This window comes from Schistocerca nitens, chromosome 3 (genome assembly GCF_023898315.1).
Source record: "Schistocerca nitens isolate TAMUIC-IGC-003100 chromosome 3, iqSchNite1.1, whole genome shotgun sequence".
Classification (NCBI taxonomy): Eukaryota; Metazoa; Arthropoda; class Insecta; order Orthoptera; family Acrididae; genus Schistocerca; species Schistocerca nitens.
Window position 1 is genome coordinate 445,581,030 of NC_064616.1, and position 26,849 is coordinate 445,607,878.

A 26,849-nucleotide genomic window follows, 5' to 3' on the forward strand; every position below is an offset into this window, starting at 1 on the left:
AATTAAATCTTCCCTTACACCATAACATCATCGTCAAACAGCTGCAGATTGCTGCTCCCCTTGTCTGCCAGATCACTTGTACATATAAAAAGACAGTGGCCCCACAACACTTCCTTGAGGCACTCCTGACAATATCCTTGTCTCTAATGAACACTCGCTGGCAAGGACAATGCATTGGGTTCTGTTACTTAAGAACTCTTCAAGCCACTCGCATACTTGGGAACCTATTCCATATGTTTGCACCTTCATTAACAGTCCAGGGGAGGGCAACATGTCAAATGCTTTTCAGAAACCTAGGAATATGGAATCCACCTGCTGGCCTTCATCCATGGTTTGCTGGATATTGTGTGAGAAAAGGGCAAGCTGGCAGCACTGGCAGTGGAGAGTAAATAAAGCATGTTGTGGGGATGTCAAAAACAGTGCACTTATTACAGTAATATGGAAACGGAGTGATTTATCTGACATCGAAATGGGCACGATCATTGGCTTTCAGGTCAGGGGTGGAAGCATTTCCAAATGGCTAAGTTTGCAAACTGTTCGCATGTCGCATGTCACTATCGTTAAAGTATACTGCGCATGATAAAATAGTGCTATCCAAAACTGGCGCCAGTGTAAATGTGGTGCACCACGGGCCATAGATTACAGGGGTGAATGACAGCTGCGAAGATGTGTACAGGCGAATAGACATACAACTGTTCAGAAACTGGCTACCCAGATGAACCAACCAGCTACCAAGAGTGTCTCCTCCTCAATGACCATTGCTGCAGATGGGCGTTTGCAGCAGGCACCACATTCATGTACCCATGCTGACTGCTGTTCACTGGCAACTGAGGCTGGAGTTTACACTGAGCATCCACTGAGTGGCAACAGGTGGCCTTTACAGATTAATCATGTTTCATGCTCTATCATACAGACTGTCAATGATGTGTACGGCATGAAATGTCGTAAAGCAAACACCCTGCAACAGTCGGCAGAAGGGTTCAGGCCAGGAGGTATTCCCTGGGTGATCTCATAACTCTGGAAGTCATGAAGCACAAATACAAGTATGCATCTATCCTTAGGGACCATGTCTATACATGCATGCAGTTTGTTTTTCCTCAGCATGATGGCATCTACCAGTACGACAATGCAGCGTTGGCATTGTATGTGTGTGTTTCAAAAAGAACCGGGGTGAGTTTAACATGCTCCCATAGCCACCAAAGTGCCCCCCCCCCCCCCCAACTGAAACCCAATTGAGAATCTGTCAGAGGACTTTCACTAGGTTGTTCCCACCATGGACCCTCAACTGTGGAACATAGCACAGCTGCCCACAGCACTGAAATTGGCATGGCTCCAGATGCCTGTTGGTGCTTTCCAGAACCTCACTGACTCTTTTACTGCACGTCTGGGCTGCAAGAGTTGGTTACTCAGATTTTTGAAATGTGGTCACATTAATGTTACTGGACTGTGTATAAGTAAATGACCTGGCAGACAGTGTCTACAAAATTAAGAGGCTGTTCACAGATGATACAGTTGTGTATTGGAAAGTAACATGTTTTACAATTCACAGATACTTGCAGATGAACAACACCTAGTGCAAAGGTTGGCAGCCGATTTAAACTTAAAACAAATTTTAATATAATGCATGAAGTGGCTTGATGATTTCAGTGCATAATCTGTGTTTGCACATACTCTCGGCAACAAACTGATCCCTTTACCACTTTCCTAACTTTTAACTGCCAGCTTGAATAAGGGAATGTCCCACCAAGTTAAAGCCTTTTATCTTTCTAGTGTGAGTTTCTGTACTACATCACTGTTTCTGATTTACACCTGGCAGCTGCAGCTCAAACCAAGACAGTTCTACAGGGGTGGCATGTATTTGTTAAGGCCCTGGTCTCACATTCAGGAGAATAGAGCTCAGATCCCCTTCTGGCCATCCAAGTCCAAACCTACACACTGTTTCTAATGACCTTGTCATCAACAGTAGGTTAAATTATAATCTTCCTTGCAACCATCTATTTTTGTTCTTATCCACTCAAGTACCATCCCAGGCATACTGTATGGCTCACTAACCAGATGTGTGTAGTTTTTAAAATGTGTTAACAGCCTAATGTCTACCAAGTAAAATGTCCCATCACTAGCCAAAAATAAATGTCCCATCATTAGCCAAAAATAAATGTCCCATCATTAGCCAAAAATAAATGTCCCCTCAGACTCATTATTGTAGGAGTGTTATAACATCTCTCAGTTATTTCTGTGGGACATGCATCCCTGTTTTTCTTTTCTTTTATGAAGATTTATCAGGTAATTTGACATGCTTGATAGTATTAATTAACAGGCATTTTCCAACAAGTCACTGTTCAAATGCTAGAGAATCAGTGCTGTTGATTACAGTTATGTACTTGTATTTTGCAAACATAAGACTAATGCTGTCATAAACTAATTGTTCCATTTGTTTGTGGACTAGAGGCAATCTATATTACTATATAAAAACAAGTCATCTTTTAATGTTACCAAAAATCTCAAAAAGTTCTTTACTGACGTACTTCAAATTCTTTCATGATACTGTAATATACAGGGTGACTCAAAAGAATGGGAAATTTTGGAATGGAGATTAATAGATGAGCACAGTTACTTTAAACATATTTATTTATGTCAATGTATACTATGTAGTATGCCATTATTGAGATTCACAAGCATTTTTATTTCTTGAATGGCACATCTAGTAGATGAGCTTCCCCTCAGCACACACATTCCTGCAGTCGGATAAGAACATTATACATGGGTCAAGCTAACATTTCAGTAATAATCCTAGAGATTTCCTCTTCTATTCTTGCTTTAAGTTCCTCAGTGGTTGAAGGTGAAGTATAGTAAACTTTGCTCTTAAGGTGGCCCCACAAGAAAAAATCACACGCTGTCATGTCAGAGCCAGTGGCTCCTTCTTCCAACAGAAAAGTTGGAGGGGAAGGAAGAGGGGTGAAGTGAAAGGAACTAGAGAGGTTTAGGAAAAGGCATAGAGTTTAGAAAAGTCACACAGAACCCTGGGTTAGGGGAGACTGTTGGAGACTGCAGCAGATGAGATTTGAAAACCTGAGAACTTAAAGGTGGAAGACAGGGTAACATGCAAGACAGCAATTACTGCTAAAACATTGTGCACGAGTTAACAAGAGTGAAAAGCATTGTATGTAATGAAGGTGGGAGAGAGACAGTGAAAAATAGACAGGTCAGAAAATGAAAGATGCAGAAATCTAAAACAGAGTGAAGAAAGGAGTAGTTACTGTGAAGAAATGCTGAGACGGAAGACGTTAACGTAAATTAAGTCCAGGTGGATGTCAAGAACCAAGGACACGTTGTAGTGTTGGTTCCCACCTGTGAAGTTATGAGAAACTGCTGTCTGGGGGAAGAATCCAGATGGCGTGTGTGGTGAAACAGGCACCAATGTTGGAGACCATGCTCTGCAACAGGATATTGTGTGTTGCCAGTACACACCCTCTGCCTATGCCCATTGATTCTAACTGATATACGAAAGGGTGTATACCAGCAACACACACTATCCTATTGCAGAGCATGCTGTACATCATGACAGTCATGACCTCGGTGCCTGTTTCACCATATGCACCATCTGGATTCTTCCCCCAGACACCTGTTTCTCAGAACTGCACAGGTGGGAACTGGCATTAAAACATGTCCTTGGTTTTCAACAGACACCTGGCCTTAATTTCTTCCATCCAAGCATTTCTTCACAATAACTACTACTTTCTTCACTCCATTTCATTTCAGTTTTCTACATCTTTCATTTTCTGACCTGTCTATTTTTCACCATCCCCATCACACCTCTGTTACATACAATGCACATAGCTTTTCATTCTTATCAATTCTCCCCTGCCCCAGGGTTGTGGGTGACTTTTTCACTCTATCCCTTTTCCTAAACCTCATTTCCTTTCCCTTCACCCCTCATCCTTCTCCTTCAACCAGAAGGCAAGATAGATCAAATGTCAGTGGAAGGTTGAGGGCATAATATATTATTTTTATAATAATAATTATTATTATTATTATTGTGTGTGTATGGACCCTGTCGGATCATGCATTACATTTATGATTCGCCTTTCTAATAGCCCACATAGCTTTCATTCTTTTGCTATGTGCTTTCTTCCTTTCTTCTGACCACTTGGTTCCTGCCCTTTTAGGGACTTAATTCTCTGGCTTTACTACCCATCTATTTATCTTCTGATGGTAAAGTTTCCTGTCTAGTATGTCCAATGTTCCTGTCTGTGACTTTTCCAAGTCATATCTGACTTCTTCTATCCATGGAATGTTCTTCAGTTTTGTAGTGTATGTCAAAATCTTGTGAGATAACCTTGAAGATGGGAGTCTATGAATGTGTCCACAGAATTTCAGCCTTCGTTTCCTGATATCTGCAGCGAGGTTGAACAGTTCTTCTGTTGCTTTGCGCAATTTGAGTCTATATCCCTCTTCTGTTTTATCTGGTCCCAGCATTTTCCTCATGATCTTTCTTTCTTCCTTCCTTCCTTCAAGATGTTCTCCACATCACCTTTTCTATTAAGTACCAGGTTTTCGCTTGTGTACAGCACTTCAGCTTTAATCACTGTATTATAATGCTTGATCTTTCTATGGATGGACATACATTTCTTGTTGTAGATTTCACGCGTTCTCCCATATGCTCATTTGCATTTGAGCTTTTGTAACCGAACTTTCTGTGCTTCCTTTTCCAACCCTGTATTCAGTATTATACAAAATGTGATAATAAATATCGCATACCAATGTCAACTCGAGAGGATCGGGTATTATTACTAACTGAAAAGGTTTTCTGCTGGACTCTATACAGCAAAAATTATATACATAGAAAGCTTTCGGAACTGCAATCTGGTTAAGTGCTAAAAATGTAACAGAAAACTATTTCGTTACATAAGCTACTCTGTGTCATTCAATAGTAACCTTATGCGAAGCACACTGAAGTTCTAATATTTATTTTTACGTTTGAAAAGACAGTATGAGATAGTCAAAACTTGTAATGTGGTAATATGAATGTGATGGTTTCTCACAATTAAAATGGTTTCAACAATTTCAGTAGTACAACCACAGTCAGAGTTAATTAGTGTTATCCACATCATTTGTATGAAAGGGGTCTCCTTTTATTTTCACAAGTCTGTCTTGATCACACAGATTTCTTTACACTTTATCACCGGTTTTGGCTTGCTGCCATCTTCAGATCATTAAATAAAAAATCACTGTTAAGGTAAACATGTGAGTACATGGTACCGGTAATAAAGTGTAAAGAAATCTGTGTGGTCAAGATGGACTTGTGAAAATAAAAGTGCCAAAAATAAAATGATTGCGGACTCATTTACAGACTTCATGTCTTCAATTGATAAAAGGGGTCTCCATTGCAACTTTAAATTTTAACAGCTAACAGACCACCCACAGTGCTGCAGTTCATTCAATAGCCTCTTTCTGAACAAGAACAATGACACATGAGTAGCCATAAAATCCATAACCATATTCTGCCTCTCATAAGTGTGCATTACAGGACATACAGATTATCAAGATGGCTATTCGACAAATCCTTACCTGGTCTAAAGAGATGTGGGGTGCTTGCTGTCAAATACCAATGGCATGGCATCACCACCACCAGCTGTTTGACATCCACTGCTGGATAAAGACCACCTCTAGACATGACCCCATGTTGCGTCTGCTTGTCTTCTACCCACACTCCATTAGGTTATTGTCTCCTCCTTTCTCATCTGTTAGGATCCAGTAACAAGCCTCCCTCGCTTGCCATTACAATCACCATAATCATCCATCCAGTTGGCTCAAAGTCCTGTCCACCTCCATATAATTTTGATTATAGTTATAATTATTATCTATTCCAGTCCATTACCAGATACATTTGTTTGTTCCACTGTATCTGGTAGTAATTCTCAACATGCATCTCTTCACTGCTTGCTCGCTAATCCTCAATTTTCAAATGATTTTCATATTACAAGTCCAGGTGTCATTGCCATATGTCAGAAGAGGTAACACACACTGATTGTGAACTTTTCACTTCACACATTTGTAGAACAGTTTTGAAAATCCTATTTAATTTATCAAAGTACAACAGATTGTTTTTATTCATCTGTTTATTTCTTTTACTCTCTATCCAGTTGTTGGTTCAACTGCCCTAAATACAAAACTGAACAAATGATTCAAAGGAATTATTGTAATTTTGTACCATTTTCAGTGTGTGTTTCACACATAATTTTACTTTTATTGTAATTGATTTTAAGGCTTACTTTCAAACCTGATATATCAAGTTCTTCCACATGCTGTATTAATTTGTGTGTACTAGAAGCAAACAGTCATTAGCAAAACAATGGAGGTTCATATATGGTCCATCAGTACATATTACCTCTTCATTTTCCCCAATTAAAGGATCTAAAAACTTCCACTAATGCTGTTGAAGGTAGTTTTCATGATATAGAATCTCTCTGTCTGCTTCATCTTCCAGTTCTGAATTTCTCATTATCCTGATGAAGTTTCACAGTAGCAATTGAAAACAAATTTTCCAGTAAACTTAACAAACATTGAATCAATACCTCATATTTCTCCCAGATTGCCAAAACAGATTTTGTGGAAACCGAATCAAAAACTTTATCAAAATTTACGGTTTGTTGGGGTTGAAGGGATCAGATATCAATATTTATGAATCATGGTCAAATTGGTAATTTATATTCATTGTTCATTTCCGTAATTTTGTTCAAGATTTCAAAACTGTCATTCTGCTACATCCCTTTCCAAAGCATATTTAATTCTTTATCTGATTGAAACCTTGTTGTTGTTTTTTTTTGTGGTTAGTGATAAGTTTGGTGAATATTCCGTACATTACAGAACAGAGGCTAGTTGCCCTGGCTGACAACACAAAGACAATGGTATCATCAGGAGTGCTCCATAAACTATATACATAAACTATCTGATGGATAGGCTGAGCAGTTAATGGCAGCTGTTTGTTGATTACTCTATAATGCATAGGAAAAGTGTCACTGAGTAACTTTAGCAGAATAGAGGATGACTTCACCAGAATTTCTATTTGACGAGATGAACAACAGCTTGCTCTAAATGTGAAAAAATGTAAACTAATGCAGATGAGTAGGAAACACAAGTCTGTAATGTTTGAGTTCAGTATTAGTGGTGTGCTATTTGACACAGTCACATCAATTCAGTATTTACCCATAACACTGTCAAGTGACACAAAATGGAACAAGCACGAAAGACTGGGTGTAAGAAAGGCGAATGGTCAATTTCTGTTTATTGGGAGAATTCTGGGAAAGTGTGGCTCATCTATAATAAAGACCACATATAGAACATTCATGCAATCCATTCCTGGGTGCTACTCGAATGTTTGGGATCCCTAACAGCTGAGATTAAACGATGAAATCAAAGCAATTCAAGGTGCTGCTAGATTTGTTACCAATAAATTCAGTCAATGAGAGAGTATTGTGGAAATGCTACATAAACTCAAATGGGAACCCCCTGGAAAGAAGGCAATGTTCAATTTTCTGTTCGCAGCACACTACTGAGAAAGTTTAGAGAACCAGCATTTGCGACTGACAGCAGAACGATTCTACGGCCACCAACACACATTTTGTGCACGGACTGTGAAGACAAGAAAAGATAAATTAGGGTTCATACAGTGGTTCATCATCATCTATTTTTCCCTTGTCCCATTTATGAGTGGGACAAAAAATTATAAGCAGTTGAAAAGGTACCTTTCACCATGCACCATATGACAACAGAGAGAGAACATATAGTTATTTCAGTATTTTGTGTCTTCTTCCTTGTGAAGGGGAGTAGTTAGAACATTGTTCAAGTTTTGGGGAATCATCATCTTTTGTCAATATTCTGTAAATAAATTTTCAAGTTCCATTTGTATACCTTTTCCTGCAGCCTTAATCAGTTCTACTTTTCCCTTTCTTCACACCTCAAATAGCTATATACATCTTATCTGACATTACTTCCAGAATGATATTTTCATTGGCTCTGTTTCAAAATAATTTCTTGAATTAGACAAATATTCAAAAACTCATGAAAAACTTGTATAATTTCCTCTCTCTGTCTAATTATTCTGCCATCCTTTTATTGTTTTATTTAATTCAGCACATTCTATCATGTTCCTATTATCACTAACCTTTTCCTTGATGGTTATTTTACTTCATTTGAGATTTCCCCCCTTTTCTTCATACCTGCAACATCTTTTGCCTTTTTCTTATATGTGGCTTTGTTAACCAATTGGCCCTTTTGTCAACGTCTATATCACATTCATTTTCTAAGCTGCTGAACTTATTAATTCAGTCCAGTTTCCATCCCTATTCATAAAACAGTATAAAAATAAATATTTCCAACTTTCTGCCTGCAGAGTTTGTTTCTTTAATGGTGATCGGGATCATCCCTTACACACGAATGGCATAGGGAACTGCTGAGTAGTGTGTGCTGGTACAATAACTGATACAGACTTGTTCATTCTGCAAGGCAATGCACAATCTCATTCCTCCTGCTAAGAGTGGCATAATGAACACTCCATGAACACTTGCCCCAGCCCCATGACCACTTCACATTAATGCTGCTGAGCACATATGAGTTACTGCTGATGAGGTGGAATAATGAATACAAATTCTACTTGAATCACATTTTCAACCTCTGTGAGATATAGCCACCTATTGAATGCCATAAGTTAATACGGCTGTCCAAAACTTCCAGCATGCTAAGCCCTTGCAATTACTTGTCACAATAATCATAGTGGTCTCAGGCAGTGTGTCAATTCAGATACTCATTAGAGTATGGGTAATTGTATTGTATGATAATGGGAAGTTCTGTTGGACACCAAATAATAGGGATTTCATCCAAAAGTTAGCTAACTTCTTAGTTCTGTTTATGTGCCTTCAAATGACTCAATGCTTCTACTATCTGGTAATAGTATTGTATGAATGACTTGGTGTCGAATATAGCAGATATTGGCACTTACATTTTCAGGTATAAAAATGAACTGATTTTTTTAATAAAAAGTGAAGGCAGCTGAATAAGATTGGTGTGCATTATACAACCTTGCATAAAAAGGAAGAATCAAGTGTAATTAATAGTAAGTACATACCACAATCTTTCCAATCGTGGAATTAAAGTTCACATGAAAAATACATACAATTTTTTTAAGGACTTATGAATCACTATTTCTCACCCGCACATCAACACTATATAAAACAACTATGACTTTGAAACAACTATATAAAAGTTTCACAATTCTTATATTTACAAAACCAGCACACAGTTGAATACTGTTATTACAAAAATATACTCTTCAGTTTTTAGGTCATGATTCTGCTTACAAAATTATACCCAGTTCTTTGGATTTCTGAGCACTTCCATCAATTTTGCTTCTGGAGAATCTGGATCTGGTTCATGCATGTACTCCCATCGCTAAAACAAAATTACATTACTTCTTAGTGAGATGACCTCAACACGAAGTAAATATTTTACTGCAATAAATTAATGTTACAGCAGATGACACAATTTTTCAGTTATTCACGGGCATAAGGGGTCAATGATGTCATAAATATGGCAAAATATAAAGCAGCATCCTTTACTTTGTTGCTATCCTTTTTTTGTATTAATGGAATTATCCAATCTAAATATGAAAAAGACTGGAGCTCCATCTTCGAATAACACAGCAGGCAAATGGTGCAATCTTTAATTCCCTATGTAGTCCCTTACAAGAGCAGATCAATCAAAAAATGTATGATCCAGGGACATTTATCAAAATGCTGGAAATCATCAACAGCTGCCATTATAGAAAAAGGGAGAAGATAAAGATCTCTCACTCCCCAAGTCATACCAGCCTATCTGCCTAAGGAAAGTAATGGGTAAAATTTTGGAAGAAAAGGCTATCCAGCAGATTAAAATACCACATGATGAAATAGTATCAAATATAGATTCAGCATGGAAAATGTAAAGAGGATGAAATTAATGATTCAAGAAAACTACACTCCTGGAAATGGAAAAAAGAACACATTGACACCGGTGTGTCAGACCCACCATACTTGCTCCGGACACTGCGAGAGGGCTGTACAAGCAATGATCACACGCACGGCACAGCGGACACACCAGGAACCACGGTGTTGGCTGTCGAATGGCGCTAGCTGCGCAGCATTTGTGCACCGCCGCCGTCAGTGTCAGCCAGTTTGCCGTAGCATACGGAGCTCCATCGCAGTCTTTAACACTGGTAGCATGCCGCGACAGCGTGGACGTGAACCGTATGTGCAGTTGACGGACTTTGAGCGAGGGCGTATAGTGGGCATGCGGGAGGCCAGGTGGACGTACCGCCGAATTGCTCAACACATGGGGCGTGAGGTCTCCACAGTACATCGATGTTGTCGCCAGTGGTCGGCGGAAGGTGCACGTGCCCGTCGACCTGGGACCGGACCGCAGCGATGCACGGATGCACGCCAAGACCGTAGGATCCTACGCAGTGCCGTAGGGGACCGCACCGCCACTTCCCAGCAAATTAGGGACACTGTTGCTCCTGGGGTATCGGCGAGGACCATTCGCAACCGTCTCCATGAAGCTGGGCTACGGTCCCGCACACCATTAGGCCGTCTTCCGCTCACGCCCCAACATCGTGCAGCCCGCCTCCAGTGGTGTCGCGACAGGCGTGAATGGAGGGACGAATGGAGACGTGTCGTCTTCAGCGATGAGAGTCGCTTCTGCCTTGGTGCCAATGATGGTCGTATGCGTGTTTGGCGCCGTGCAGGTGAGCGCCACAATCAGGACTGCATACGACCGAGGCACACAGGGCCAACACCCGGCATCATGGTGTGGGGAGCGATCTCCTACACTGGCCGTACACCACTGGTGATCGTCGAGGGGACACTGAATAGTGCACGGTACATCCAAACCGTCATCGAACCCATCGTTCTACCATTCCTAGACCGGCAAGGGAACTTGCTGTTCCAACAGGACAATGCACGTCCGCATGTATCCCGTGCCACCCAACGTGCTCTAGAAGGTGTAAGTCAACTACCCTGGCCAGCAAGATCTCCGGATCTGTCCCCCATTGAGCATGTTTGGGACTGGATGAAGCGTCGCCTCACGCGGTCTGCACGTCCAGCACGAACGCTGGTCCAACTGAGGCGCCAGGTGGAAATGGCATGGCAAGCCGTTCCACAGGACTACATCCAGCATCTCTACGATCGTCTCCATGGGAGAATAGCAGCCTGCATTGCTGCGAAAGGTGGATATACACTGTACTAGTGCCGACATTGTGCATGCTCTGTTGCCTGTGTCTATGTGCCTGTGGTTCTGTCAGTGTGATCATGTGATGTATCTGACCCCAGGAATGTGTCAATAAAGTTTCCCCTTCCTGGGACAATGAATTCACGGTGTTCTTATTTCAATTTCCAGGAGTGTATTATACACTATTGACACAAATATGTAGTAGATATGAATGATAGACATTTCTGGGATTTTCGGTAACTTACGGTATCCTTTATTCTTTAGAAGACTGAAGGAAATGAGCTCCCAAGAATGTTATACTACTGTTTCTTGGGTACCTGTAGAGTGTTATGTGACACCATCATGTCCTACATTAACAGTCACTGAACCTATAATGAAGGAATGTCCAAAGGGTTCTATTTTCAGTCCTAAATTCTGGGATGTTAACTTAGAAACACTCCTGGAAAGGTTATAAAAGATCCAGGAACTATTATGAGCTGTAGTGTACACTGACAAATTGCTACATCTTGTAATTGACAGTAATTGAGATTTGCTGGTAAATAACTGTAGCGAACACCTTAACATTATTCATACATGGTGCTCACAGGCACGACTCCAGGTCGCACTTCAAAAATCAATATATCTCTTACTTAAAGGAAGACTTATGAGAGACCCATAAATCAAAGTAAATCAGACAATAATTCAATGGGATGTGGTCAACAGGTAGGTAGGTGCGGACCTAGATGAACAATGTACTTCCCATGCCTACTGTATTTACTCGAATCTAAGCTGGACTTTTTTTCCGGTTATTATAATCCAAAAAACCGCCTGCGGCTTAGAATCGAGTGCAAAGCAAGTGGAAGTTCTGAAAAATGTTGGTAGGTGCTGCCACAACTAACTTCTGCCGTCGAATATATGTAGCGCTACACAGGCATGCTTTGTAGGCACAAAGATAAATACTGGCGCCAAAACCTCTGCGTCAGTAAAAAAAGGAAGACGAGCTTTTTTTTCTCCACCCCGAGTTTCGACCACTGCATTTTCATACATTATCCAACGAAGTAAATACAAATTCCATATTGTTCAACTTCCAATGTAGCAGAATTTCAATGTACTACGAAAATCTGACTGGCAAGACTGTTTGGGATGTTTGTCAATATGGCCAACTCTACGTTCTGAATTTTTTTCTACCTGTGAGAAGCGATGGTTGCTAATAGGAACCTGAAGAAATGTGAATCACATGCCGTATTCTCTTCACCATAAGAATAATACGAATATAAACATTTTGCCATGTATTCTTTCGTGTTTGCTGCTAATACCGTGCCGTGTTTATATTCGTATTATTCTTATGCCTAATAGTGATACAGTCAGAAATGAAGCACAGCAACTGACTAGATTTTTAAATCTAAGATGACTAATTTCTGTGCAGAATTTGATGTCCTAAAGAAGCGGCCGCAAAGATTTTCAAACGGAGAAAAATTTTCGTTTAACTCTCGTTCAGAACATGTTCTATCATACGCAGTCTATTATTTGGTTCTTGTTAATCATTATCAAAGAAAGCAGCAGTGTAAGTAACAACAAATAGCAGTCTCCTGCCATTGTTTAGCTAATGAGACAATTCCTCTCCTTTTTTTAATTGTAGGCGGCAGTAGCACGCACAAAAGCAAGTCATGCCGCGAGCGGCGACAGGCCATAAGCACGCACTATCAGAATGTGACAAACAATGCATGACACAGTACAGTAATGCATTTTCAGCTTAGAGTGACGTAAACACCTGTAACAAAGAAAATGGCACTTATCAGATCAAAGCAAAATAAGCAATCGATTGAAACCAGACGAAGCACGTGAAAAAGATAGGGTACCCGTATAAATACGGACGGAGCGCCTGACGCATAGCAATGGCTACCTGGTAAAGCTGAACTGCTAAGCTTACGACTCGAACCAAACTACTGTAGCTGTATCGTCATTCATTCAACCTAAATTGTGTCTCGTATTAAAATGGACCAACTTTCTTTCGATTTGGAGGTGCGGCCTAAAACTTTTCTCTCCCCTTGAATTTCGAGTCTCAAATTTCACGTGCGGCTTAGATTCGGGAATTTTTTTTTTTTCCTCTATTTCGAGTCTCATTTTTCAGGTGCGGATTAGATTCGAGTGCAGCTTAGATTCGAGTATATACGGTACATAGATTATGGAGCAAGAAAAGATAATGAATAAAATTATTGATATGGGACAAATGAGATTTTGTTTGCCCCTGAATATAAATCCAAATGTTAGAGCAATAGTAGAAGACACAAACAGATCTAAGGAAAAGTAGTGTGCTCAATACTGTGAACTTAGTTAAATATTCACATAAATGTAATTTGATATGTAATGGTCCATTGCTGTATTTAGAAAATCGACTAGAATGAATAGAAAGTGGAGTAAGTAACTAGTAAATATTATAGAAAGGGAATGACAAGTTGCATTATGAAGTAACTCTCATTCATACAAATGTTTTAACAAAATGATCTGAAAATTTTGCAATCTTACTCTGTTTTATATGTACATAAAAGTTTTCCTCCAATGGCAGTGTGTACGTGACCAAAATGCAGTAAAAACAACAGTGCAAAATATTAAACCAAATAATTGTGTGTAACACGCTTTGTTTCAAAAACAAACAGAACAAAGTTTCTCAAATTTGTAAAACTTTCAAAGTTTGCTGGTGGTGGGTCCATTAAGTCAGGTAATTAAAACAGAAAAAGAAGACTGTAGAAAATTTATTATATCACTAACTGTCTGATAATGATAAATCAACAAGATTTTTACTCTCCCAGTTCATGGGTACATTTTGTGTTATTGCTCACATTGGTATTCATAAGGTCAGCAGAGCTTCTATACAGACAACAGATTCTTCATTCACCAACAGAGGAAGTCTGAAGTATTAAGATTCAACAATGAGTTGACTATGTTAGATGGCTCCATAAATCAACCGAACATTCAAAAAGAGCTGTGAACTAAAATTCTTTAATATATGAAGAGCTCTTGTTGTGAATTGAAAATTCTTGGATAAGAAATACAGCGTATATTATGTTATCTGATATATGTGCATGAACAATGTACTGCTGGAAAGAACAAACTCTCGAGTTTTACATGGCTCCCACTAGGTAGCAGCAGTGTGCACCCACTTCAGTTCTAGTAAAAGTGGTGTCGGGACAACAGAAAGCGTTTTGGTGTCGGGACACCAGAAAGTGTTTTGTGCCCTACATTTTGTGCAGGGTGATTCAGTAATAACTGTTCAGCATGACTTTCATACGAGGAATGGTGTGGATCCTCCTGCAGTACAGATCATTAGACAACAGCATGAACAATTCTGAGAAACAGGTTGTTTGTGTAACAGGAAATCACTGGGCCATCCCCGAGTGTCTGACACAAACATCAAATGCATCCGCTATAGTTTCACAAGGAGTCCGCAGAAATCCATTTGCCGTGCACCTCAACAGCTCAACATGCCCCCGATGTCCATCTGGTGTGTGTTGCGTCAATGTTTACACATGAAACCATACAAAATTCAGCTACTGCAAGCACTTAGTGACGGTGACAAACAACAATGTGTAGAGTTCTGTAATTTTGTTCTTGGCAAGATGGAGGATGACAGTTTTCTTCCAAGCTTAGTGTTTAATGAGAAGGAAACATTCCATTTAAATAGAAAGGTGAACCATCATAATGTGAGATTTGGAGTACAGAACAACCACATGAAGTTATACAACATGAGAGGGACTCTACAAAATTTAATGTTTTTTGTGCAGTTTCATGGGAAATGGTGTATGGTCTATTTTTCATTGCCGAGAACACTGTTACAGGAAGCACATATCTTGATATGCTTGAGAACTTTATTTTCCCACTGTTCAAGACCGATTCGAACAACTGTGTTTACCAGCAGGATGGGGCACTGCCACACTAACATCTGGGAGTGCGGGAATTTTTAAATCAAAGGATTACTGAATGATGGATCAGTCACACTGAACCAAATGATTCAACCTTAGATTTCTGGCCTCCAAGGTCAGCAGACCTGACTGTATCTGATTATTTCTTGTGGGGGTTTATAAAAGACTCTGTTTATGTGCCTCCGTTACCAACAACAATAAATGAACTGAGACATCGCAGAACAGCAGCTGTGGAAGCTGTAACTCAAGACATGCTTGCTGCAGTGTGGAAACAATTTGAATACTGCACCGACATATACTGTGCATCTCAAGGGGGGCATATTGAACACCTATGAAGAGGTATGTAAAAAAAAAAAAAAAAAAACACACACACCACAGAGTTTCCCATTCATCAAAGAACAAAATTAATTACCGTATTTACTCGAATCTAAGCCACACTCGAATCTAAGCCACACTCGAATCTAATCCGCACCTGAAAAATGAGACTCGAAATAGAGGAAAAAAAAATTTCCCGAATCTATGCCACACGTGAAATTTGAGACTCGAAATTCAAGGGGAGAGAAAAGTTTTAGGCCGCACCTCCAAATCGAAAGAAAGTTGGTCCATTGTAATACGAGACACAATTTAGGTCGAATGAATGACGATACAGCTACAGTAGTTTGGTTCGAGTCGTAAGCTTAGCAGTTCAGCTTTACCAGGTAGCCATTGCTATGCGTCAGGCGCTCCGTCCGTATTTATACGGGTACCCTATCTTTTTCACGTGCTTCGTCTGGTTTGAATAGATTGCTTATTTTGCTTTGATCTGGTAAGTGCCGTTTTCTTTGTTATAGGTGTTTACGTCACTCTAAGCTGAAAATGCATTACTGTACTGTGTAATGCATTGTTTGTCGCATTTTGATAGTGCGTGTTTACGGCCTGTCGCCGCTCGCGGCATGACTTGCTTTTGTGCGCGCTACCGCAGCTTAAAAAAAAAGAGGAATCGTCTCATTAGCGAAACAATAGCAAGAGACTGCTATTTGTTGTTACTTACACTGCTGCTTTCTTTGATAATGATCAACAAGAACCAAATGCGTATGATAGAACATGCGTATGGTAGAACATGTTCTGAACGAGAGTTTTGCGAAAATTTTCCTCCGTTTGAAAATCTTTGCGGCCGCTTCTTAAGTACATCAAATTCTGCACAGAAATTAGTCATCTTACATTTAAAATCTAGTCAGTTGCTGTGCTTCATTTCTGACTGTATCACTATTAGGCATAAGAATAATACGAATATAAACATGACACGATACGTATATTCTTCCGCGTTTACTGTTGTCTCACTCTAGTTTCGTAGTTTATTATGCAGACAGGATTTAAATGAGATAGCAACAAACACGAAAGAATACACGGCAAAATGTTTATATTCGTATTATTCTTATGGTGAAGAGAATACTGCATGTGATTCACAGTTCATCAGGTTCCTATTAGCAACCATCTCTTCTCACAGGTAGGAAAAAACTCTGAACGTAGAGTTGGCCATATTGACAAACATCCCTAACAGTCTTGCCAGTCAGATTTTTGTAGTACATTGAAATTCTGCTACATTGGAAGTTGAACAATACGGAATTTGTATTTACTTCGTTGGATAATGTATGAAAAAGTAGTGGTCGAAACTCGGGGCGGAGAAAAAAAAAAAGCTCGTCTTCTACCTTTTTTTTAAAATTTATTTACTGATGCAGAGGTTTTGGCGCCAGTATTTATCTTTGTGCCCACAAAGCATGCTTGTGTAGCGCTACATATATTCGACGGCAGAAGTTAGTTGTGGCGGCACCTATCAACATTTTTCATAACTTCCGCTTGCTTTGCACTCGATTCTAAGCCGCAGGCGGTTTTTTGGATTACAAAAACCGGAAAAAAAGTGTGGCTTAGATTCGAGTAAGTACGGTATATATGTTTACTAGTTTCAGAAATATAAATCGGATGATTCTTTTTTTATACACACCATGCAGTATAAAATGGCACCTTAAGCCATGGAAAAGCACATTAAGCATCATTGTGTTACCTTCAAATGACAACAACTGCACATTTTTAATGTGGGAATGAACACTCCTCAATTAATTTCTGACCGAAGAGCAATAACATTTTAAGTATTTCAGAAACACGTAAGCTTAGTACACATGTAATATATAGCTCATGCCACTGAATCATCACATGATATAATGAACAACTTGTGCACCAAAGCAAGCAGTAGCTGTGTGTGTGCGCGTATGTTTCTTTATATCGAAACTATCAACACTAAGTAAATGGACAAAATTCTGCTAACATAGGATTTGATGCATCCTAGTAAATTACAACAGAATACCTCACTTTATAAATGATGCTACATATTAATGTCTAATTACATTCTGATGAAAAATGATGAATAAATAACACATTTCAAGTGTAATAGATGATTATCATTCAAAATACCATAATTTGCTCACACACACACACACACACACACACACACACACACACACACACACACACAATCTCTCTCTCTCTCTCTCTCTCTACCTGTAATATAAAGTGGAAAAACAACAGACCATTTTAAAAGCATTCTATAATAGGGCTATTAATAACTTCCTCCACTGTGTGTCTATCACAAGCAACAACATAAATTTTTATTTTTGAAATTATGCTAAAAAAAAGAAGCTCAGGAATCAAATTAGAAAAACACTGGGGTGCACTATTAGTGTTAATCTTTGACTTTACTTTCTTAAATAACATACTTACAGCTACAAGTGGTAGAGACATAAGTATGCTTTCATAGCGAGCTCCAGGTGTGTAAAGACCAAATTTTGTTCCTCTGTCATATATCAGGTTGAATTCCACGTAACGGCCTCTACGAAGCAACTGCCAGGTTCTTTCTCTGTACCCGTAACCATCATCTTTGTGTTTCTTGACTGTAATGACATGAACATTAACTATATATTTAAGTTTTGTCCAGCATCACAGACGAGTAATACTATCAGAAAAAACGTGTATCATCCTTTGATTAACTAACACTTAAAACATGGTTAATACCTTCATGTTGGTATACTCTAATTACAATCTGGAATAACTACTTCAATTTAAAATATATTCTAAAACTACAACAAGAGTGACAACAGGATGCTCACAGTAGGAAATAGACAGCAGTAAAACCCAGTAAGACAATGACTTTTAAATTAAAACATATATCATTTTCGTTGATTTGCACAAATACTACAATTAGTTAGTCTTACAGTATTTTATATCTTTCCTTCTGAGTTTTGTAACTAAAAAATTCATGTGGTGCTTAAGGGGCCATGGATGTCATGAGGGCCAAAAAAATGGAATTTTTTATTTAATAAAATTTTTTGATTCTTCCCATTTCTAAAAAATTATACTTTATGTACAGCCCTTCATCATTTTCATTTTTAAGTGCAGATGTGATGCATGAAAGCTTAGCTGTCACACTACTGTCAAACACAAAACCTTGCCTATAATGTCTTGTAATTTAAGTCTGGCATCATCATTTCTCCAGCAACTCATTTGTGTGATATCCTTGAAAAACACATCAAAAGTACAATGGGCAGGGACCTATTGCAATAAATCTTTCTGGCAATACAAGTAGATTACTTGAGTTCACTTATGTTTTTAGCGCGTGCTCGGGTTGTAAACTTGTTGTTGTGACTGCATATTTTAACCATTTTGCATTGTAAAATGACATAAACGAAGAAGTAAAATTGCGGTCATAAATTTTAAGGTAATCAACACAGGCATGTCATTGGAAATCGTGAAAATGAAGAAATCATTATGCCGCAGTGAAGTGAGATTAGGCCTAAAAGTTTGCCAGGTAATGCTTCAAAATGCAGGTTGAAACATATCACCAAAAAATGAACAAGATGTTGGTGTTGCAAATAGTGAAAATAACATTTACATTAGTAAGTGCAAGCTTTCATAATTGATTTTGTCTGATACTAAATGTAAACACTGTAACAGTGCAAAATCCTTTACATTTAGTGAGGATGTAAGTAAGAGAAGAGTCCTATCCAGCAAAATTGTGGTGGAATGGCAAGAGTGTAAAGTAACAAAATGTACAATGACATCTCCTGTAATATGTACAAAATACGGTATAGACAAGTGAATATTCACTTTGCTTATGTTGTGAGGTGTATTGGGAAGGGAAGAAAAGCAGCCTAGATATTCCGTCTATGATGGATTTCCCACTGTCACCTATCACATTTGAGAGGCATTGTAAATGTTTCCATAATGCCGTAATAGAAGTCAGTGAAGCATCTATGCAAAGGGCAGCAAAAGAAACTGTAGATACTTGTCAATTGACTGATATTGTTGCTGCACTATATGGTCTGTGGCAGACGAGAGACCATACATCGTTGAATGGAATTTCCACAGTTACCTCTTAGATACAGGGAAGGTGCTGGACCATGAATGGTGACAAAACACTGCCAAGTTTGTGCCAATAAGGTAAATGAACAGAAATGTGATAGAAACTTTGCAGGTTTCAATGGTGATATGGAACGCAAGGAGAAGTCTCTATTTTTAGCATGTCATTTGCTAGACGCGATGTCTGATACACTCACAACCTTGGTGATGGTGACTCTAAAGGCTTTAGGAGTGTTGTGGCTGCTAAACCATATAGTGAAACTGAAATAAAAAAATAGAATGTATGGAACATGTGCAGAAGAGAATGGGGGCAAGACTTAGGAAACTCTGCAAGGACATGAGAGGAAAAAAAAAAAACTTCACTGATGACAAAGAAATTGGTAGACAAGGCAGACTCACTGAACCAGAGATAGAAAACCTCACAGAATATCATGGTCTAGCCATCAGGAGAAACATAAAAACTGTCAAAGAGATGAGAAAAGCAATTTTGACAACTCTGTTTCACAGAACATCCACTGGTGAGTATTCACAGCATGGCCTCTGCCCAAAAGGAAAAACTTCATGGTGGAAGTATAATGGGTGTAAAGCAAATGGAGAAAGACACACATGCAAACACCATGCCAGAAACCATTACGGTAGAACTAACACAAATATACATAGAGATCTTTCAGATTCTAAATTCCTGGAAAAATGTTTACATGGCTAAACACAGAATCCGAATGAAAGCTTCAATAGTTGCAATTGGGAAAGCTTGGCAGAAACTGTCTTTGTTGGCACGTCAGCTTTTCATGTGTTTTAATGGAGTGACAAGCAGATTAAAAACCATAAGCAGACTAGGAACGCATCAAAACTTGGGACAACATGAAAAGTGGGCTGCTATAAGTGGACAGGCAATGTGTCAATGAAGCTGAAAAAGCTACTGGAGCATGGCAATGAAGGCCAGAATAACATAGACAAGAAAGAAAACTAAAGATGATGAAAAGGACACTTAGAATCAACAAGATTATAGAGCTGGAATGTTCTGAAATGTTATCAAACAAAATATCATATGAATAATAATATAGTACTTGCCTGCCAAGTAAACCACATTATTGAACAATGCATTAACTATTTTAAGCTGGAGCATGTCATATGTTCTTAAATAATTAGCGGAAAAACTGACTTTTAAAAAACTTTTTTTTTTAATACACAAAACAACAAATTGATAAATATTCCTGGTTTACTTTTTCAACAAGTTACTAAGTAAAACAAATAAATTTGTTTTGACGTTTTATTTTAAATAGTGAGGAAGTGCAGCGTACCTAAAATAAAAATTACATGTTAATTCAATATGTAAGATAAAAATCAATGTTCACTTCACAATTTATTCCACAGTTTTTAAATTTTTTTTCATATAGAGGTCATAATATACTAATTATTTGGTTAAAGTTTCATTCCAATGTCAGTTAAAGTTTTTGAGTTATTAAATTTCTAAATACTAATGAAAACTACAGGCCATGATGCCCAGGTCCCCTTACTGAGGATTATTTATAACAGTCACCACATGTTACTTTCTGTTTTTATTTCTTATTATCTATGTTAAATTTATTAAATGCAGCATTGTGGAAAACTGTTTTAAACAGATTAAAAGTGCGTGAACTTCAATGATTAATTTTTATGATCTCGAAATATGCCAATTGCAACACTACATTATATACTCAGACACTAGGTTTACTCCAGATTTTTAAGTGATAATTATCTTTCAAAGACAAACTGCACTTTAATGTCAAATGTTTAAAGAATAATAATAATGTGATATTGGCGTAACACAGTGCAAACCTTTAACCCAGCGAGTACTTCTGCAACTTATTAGTTAATTTATTTCAGAAGCAGTCATTGTTCTTTCGGACATGTCCGATCGGTGACCATGCAGCTCGTTAGAATGCAATTACAATGAAATTAATACCCCTAGCTGCATACAGGCATTGATATAAGTCAACGGGGACAGTTGACAATGTATGCCCCGACTGGGACTCAAACCCAGGCTCTCCCACTTACATGGTAGACGCTCTATCCATCTGAGCCAACGAGGACACAGAGGATAGTGTTACTGCAGGGACTTATCTCTGGCATGCCTCCTGTGAGACCCACATTCCCAACTTATTGTCCCGCACTGTTGTTACGGTTGAGACAGACCCATAGCAATCACATGCTGTCACTGTAACTTTTTGTTATGTAAATGTCAGGGTTTTGTAAAGGCAGTCAATGCCCCTACTCTCAATACAACACCATTTCGCAGCTCCTGATAAGCTACTGGCACAGTCCTACCACACCAACTTACATTTGTTCCTTGGAAAAAAATTAATTACTAGGTCACGCCAACTTCTCAAGCAGCAAAAATGTTACACTTGCTTAACGAAATTTATGAGGAAGAGATCACTTTTCTCATGATCACTGTTGCTGGTTGCTGATGTATCATTCTGTGGGTCAGGTATTCCTTCTAAAGAGGCCTAAAGGAACAAGCACAAAGATAACAGTTGTCGAAAAGTAGATACCCAACAGATTCATTAGAAGAATCAGTAGAAAATAAAATTCATCTATGACAGATGTAATTTACAAAACACTGGTTTGAAATATTCCTGAGTATTACTCATGAGTCTGGGACCATTACCAGCTATAATTAACAGACTAGTCAGAGAAGATATAAATACAAGGGGAACATTTGTTCACGGTTTCCTTTAGTATGAGAGAGAGAGAGAGAGACAGATATGTTCATCGAACTCCAGCAGCTGATGCTACAAGAGTGGCACTGTACTAGACAGAAAGGTTTATTGTTAAAATACAAAGTGCATTCCAGAAACAGTCACACAACATAATATTTCCTCCAACTTATATATTGTATAGCATACATTATGAGTTTCTGAGTCACAAAAAAAGCTATACATGTACAACAATGACTAAACAACTGCATGTCAACTTTTCAACATAGTTCTCCAGCATAATATAATACAAATCACAACAGCAATAGGTGAACACTGAGGTCTTCTATGTAGTTTATCACAACACTCATAGCTGTCAGGAAATCTTCAAAAGGACCCTTGTAGTGATGTGCAGGATATGCTGACACAACATGAGCAACTGCCTGTCATTCTGCACCACAGACACAAGATGGTGATGAGGATTTGCCGCACTTGGGGAGAGTGTCTGCACATCTTCCATGACCCATTCAAATGCACTTCAAGATATTCCAAATTGTCAGAGGCTGACCAAATCCAGGGGGTTCTCCTGGGTGCAAGGCAGATCAGACATTGTGTTACCAACAGTGTTTCCAGTCACTGATGCCACCGGATTCAATTTCTGTAAGATTCCTGGCTATGATAAAAGTGGGATATTTTTACCTTAATGTTTTTTGCTCCAAAGGAAAATATATTATTATTGGAAACTCAATGTTATCAGCAATTTTCTGGTATTCACATAGTAGTGTGCTCTTCTGTTTGATATCAGGAGGTGGAATGTAGTTCAAGCTAGATAACGTCTGTGGGAGTAGATCCTACTGACCCACTACAAATGTGCACAATTTCATTAAGTTGTATATCTATCTTTTTACATATGGACTATTAGGCCAGACAGACATGAAGTACTCTACTGTTGAGTATACCAAAATGAGTGCTGATACTTGAAGTGTGTCTGCTGATGATTCCCAACTAGTACCATACAGTTTATGGAAAATGTTATGTTTGATTTTGAGCTCAGCTGATGTTCATGTCAAGTGCTCCTTAAAACAAAGTGTCCTATGTAACTCAATCCCAATGTATTTGGATGCAAGTCATGATGAAATCTGTCCCATTTAAAATAGCCTTCAAGGGCTCTGTGTGTCAGTCTATTGGACAGTTTTGTGTTGGGTAGCTATTGCCCAGTCATCCACAAAGCCAAACTTCCTGGACAGTGTTGGAGGAATATCAGATGTACTTCCAGATAACATGTTGTCATCTAGTTCTGTCAACTGTCTGCATGGAACAAGTTGTAATAATTTATGAAATAGCCCATGCCTTGAAACCTCTTCATATGCTTGACTTATCTTAATGAAAGCAACTGATGTTTGTGTCCGTGACATTCCTTAAGTCAAAGATGTCCTCTGGGTGGTGCAAAGGAACAATCACTTCAAGGCAAATATCTAAAGCCAAAAAGCAGAGGCTGCCCGATAATCTCGAAGATCTCCCAGCTAAAATGAATTTGTCACTTCCTCTAATGTACATTTTTTTGTCGCTTCCTCCAATGTACATATCACAAAATCACCAAGACAGAAAATTCAGATAAATTCAAGCTGATACCAGAGGCTTACCAACAATTGTTCTGTCCACAACTATTTACAGATAGAACTGGGAAGAGGGTAAAGAGTAGTGGAATGGGAAGTACCCTTCCCCAAAGTTGTAAGTTGGCTTTTGGGGGTATAAATGTAGTAGATGTAGATGTAGGGCATGCAACTGATAAAAAGCACGGTATACTGAATTGCTTTCACTTCAAAGAACATTTCTGATGTGCATTGGAACTATTTCCACCTTCCTGGATCAGAAAACATGTTCTGTCCACCATGTATGCAGTGAAGAAGTTTTATTTTTATCCCTTTGAAGCTAACTCCCATCCATACACTGTAAATACACCACCCATCACTGCACACTGAATTATGCGCACAGTGAATATTGAATGTTTTCCAGTTGTTGCTGTTGAGGATAAAGAGTGCAGTTTGGATTGCAAAAGCCCCACAAGGGTGTAGTTTTCATATCTGCTACATTGTGTTTACCATGTAGCTATTGTGAGAAATAACTGAAGATTAATTCAGCATTTCAAAGGTTCAGGGGAATGATTAAAACTTGTTTCCTTCATGAGACAAAAAATTGCTCTGAATCCTTTGCATTCCACCTGATGCTACACAACATATTATAATGGTCATTACTGTGACCAGATGGTGGTATATGTCTCTCAATGTAACAAAAAAGCTCATAGCTCTGTATGACAAAGGGGGCACTGTAGGATTCACCATAGCTGGAACAAATGTTCCAAGCTCCCTACTTCAACACTGATAATGGCAGTGTTGATAATTCCGGCAAAATGCTCTGTAAGCATTTGAGCAATGTCAGTTATGGGACTCCCACCCTTCATGTCATTAATTTTCTAGTATTCTTCGCATTTCGGGTCAGTGACACTATATCAAACAAACCTGAACAAAAGAACAGCGTTCTAAAGGGTGACCAAGAGAAAGCTGGCCCACAAATTGCGTAGCAAAACACTAATCTTGACATTACACAATGGCTTTTCATCATACTGATGAGGATTTTCTGATACATAATTGTGAGTGTTCTGGTAGTTCACATACCATGACTGGCTGAACTGTGCCTCACCTGAAGAAATGAAAAACTGAAGGTCCATACAATCCAATATCACTTCATTCAGAGAACACCGGAATAACTGAAAGTGTGCAGCATCATCTGGAAGTACTAACGTACAACATAAAATTTGCAACAATAAAGATGCAGAATAATATTCTCACATATATCTGTAGAGCTAACAGATGCTGTGATTTTGCCATACTTTTCTGCTGGTTATCTTTCTACTGATATCTATAAATATTAGTGCATGAAATGCTGAAAAACTTTCTGGGCAGGGATTTTTTGTCTTCACCATAGGTAATACTTTAACTGATGGTATCTTTGTATGTGCAATTAACATTTTTTCAAGTTATATGTTCACTGTTTAGATTATACAAGAATGTGCTGAAAGGTAATGCCTCTGAATTTTTTATGTGAAAACTACTCAAGGTTTTTTAATGAAACCCTCCATACAGTCTCAACTTGGCCCAATCTGATTTTCATCTGTTTCCAAAACTTAAAGAATACCTCTGAGAACTTCACTTTGACAGTGATGAGGTGGGGGAAGCAGAGGTGAGGCTTCAGCTCTGACAACAAAGTCAAATATCCTACAGTGAAGGTATCAACAAACTGGTCCGTCATTGGGGGCACTGAAGTGGATAGGAGCACAATCACTGAGAAAGCAAAAATTATTGTCTGTGACACACTAGTCAATTAGAAGGCTCCTACTAGATAAAATGGTACTCTCTCATTGGAGGTGGTGTGTGCTAAAACCCCCATGAAGGAGAAAAGGGGGTGGAGTGGAAGTAGTTGGATTACTGTGGCCTGCCTGGAGGTAGGTAAACATTGAAAATGGTAATCGCTGAGTTCGTTTGCACTCACACCATTATTGCCTCCAGCGAGGTACAAAGGGGACTCCATTCACCGGAGACATCTGTATGAACCAAAGTACAGCCCCATCCAGATGGCCTCTCAGGACCAGCACAGTTCCCACAGAATGTGCAATACCCACAGAGCATTGGAGAATAGTCATCAGTTAAGTACATTTCTTAGAGAGCAATGCAGACCACAGAAGAGGAAGGATAAGGTTCTGTAGTTCTGGTAGGTGACAGTAGTACTCATTACAATCACAATGAATGATCGTAAGACTGGGAGCCAGGTTAGCTGTGAATGGGCCAGGAGGACCGGCCAGACTGCATTATCACTGCCTGTCACCAGTGAGGATGGAACCAAACACACAAACATTGGCTGAGAACCCGACTGCATGGTGGGATCTGGTGCCTCTGCGGGCACTGGAGGAGCCTCCTCCTCCTCCTTCTTCCTCCTCCTCCTCCTCCTTTTTGTAACCTTTGTTGGGCAAGATTCATTCAAGGGGACGACCACACTGAGCATGGGGCAGAGTAAGAGCGGACAGCACTGGAACCCACAGGCCATGTCGTCTTCTACCATTCTGCCATTATTTGGCACCGTGCCTCAATTTCGGACATTTCTCGGGAGAGGGATTCCAAGAGGGAGCCAAGTCACCAGTGGATGCCAAAGAAGGAGAATGCTTTTCCAGCTGTGTGTGGAATGCAGTTTTGTGGAATCCACAGGAGAGGAGGGAAAAATAGAGGGAGGGGAGCGATGGTTGTAACATTGACATAATTGACTGTCATATGCACAAGATGTAGGCATTCATATTTCTTCTGTGCTTCAGTATATGACAGGTGGCCAGTAAATTTGTATTCCTGGATCTTCTGTTCTTTCTTGAAAGGTGGTCAAACTGGCAAACGTGGCAGGTGATGTTTCACACAGTTGACATACAAAGGTTGATGTTCATAAGGACTATTTTCATGGAGTGATCGTCCACAACACACACATTTTGGGTCCACCATGCAGTGAGATGAAATATACCCAAGGCATGAACATCTGAAGCACCTCATAGATGGTGGAACATTCGGTTTCACATCTAACCTGC

The 26,849-nt window shown here is 39.1% G+C and overlaps 1 protein-coding gene across 1 annotated transcript in view; it reads right to left on the reverse strand.

The window, feature by feature from the left end:
- Window positions 1-9,083: 9,083 nt before the first annotated feature.
- LOC126248376 (oxygen-dependent coproporphyrinogen-III oxidase) overlaps window positions 9,084-26,849 on the reverse strand; it is a 94,135-nt gene continuing 76,369 nt past the window's right edge. Inside the window, exons 7-8 of the mRNA XM_049949309.1 lie at window positions 17,913-18,082; window positions 9,084-9,447 (exon numbers count right to left, since the gene is read on the reverse strand). Coding sequence (XP_049805266.1) covers window positions 9,361-9,447; window positions 17,913-18,082 — 257 coding nt within the window. The 3' untranslated portion in view covers window positions 9,084-9,360. The remainder of the gene's footprint in view (window positions 9,448-17,912; window positions 18,083-26,849) is intronic.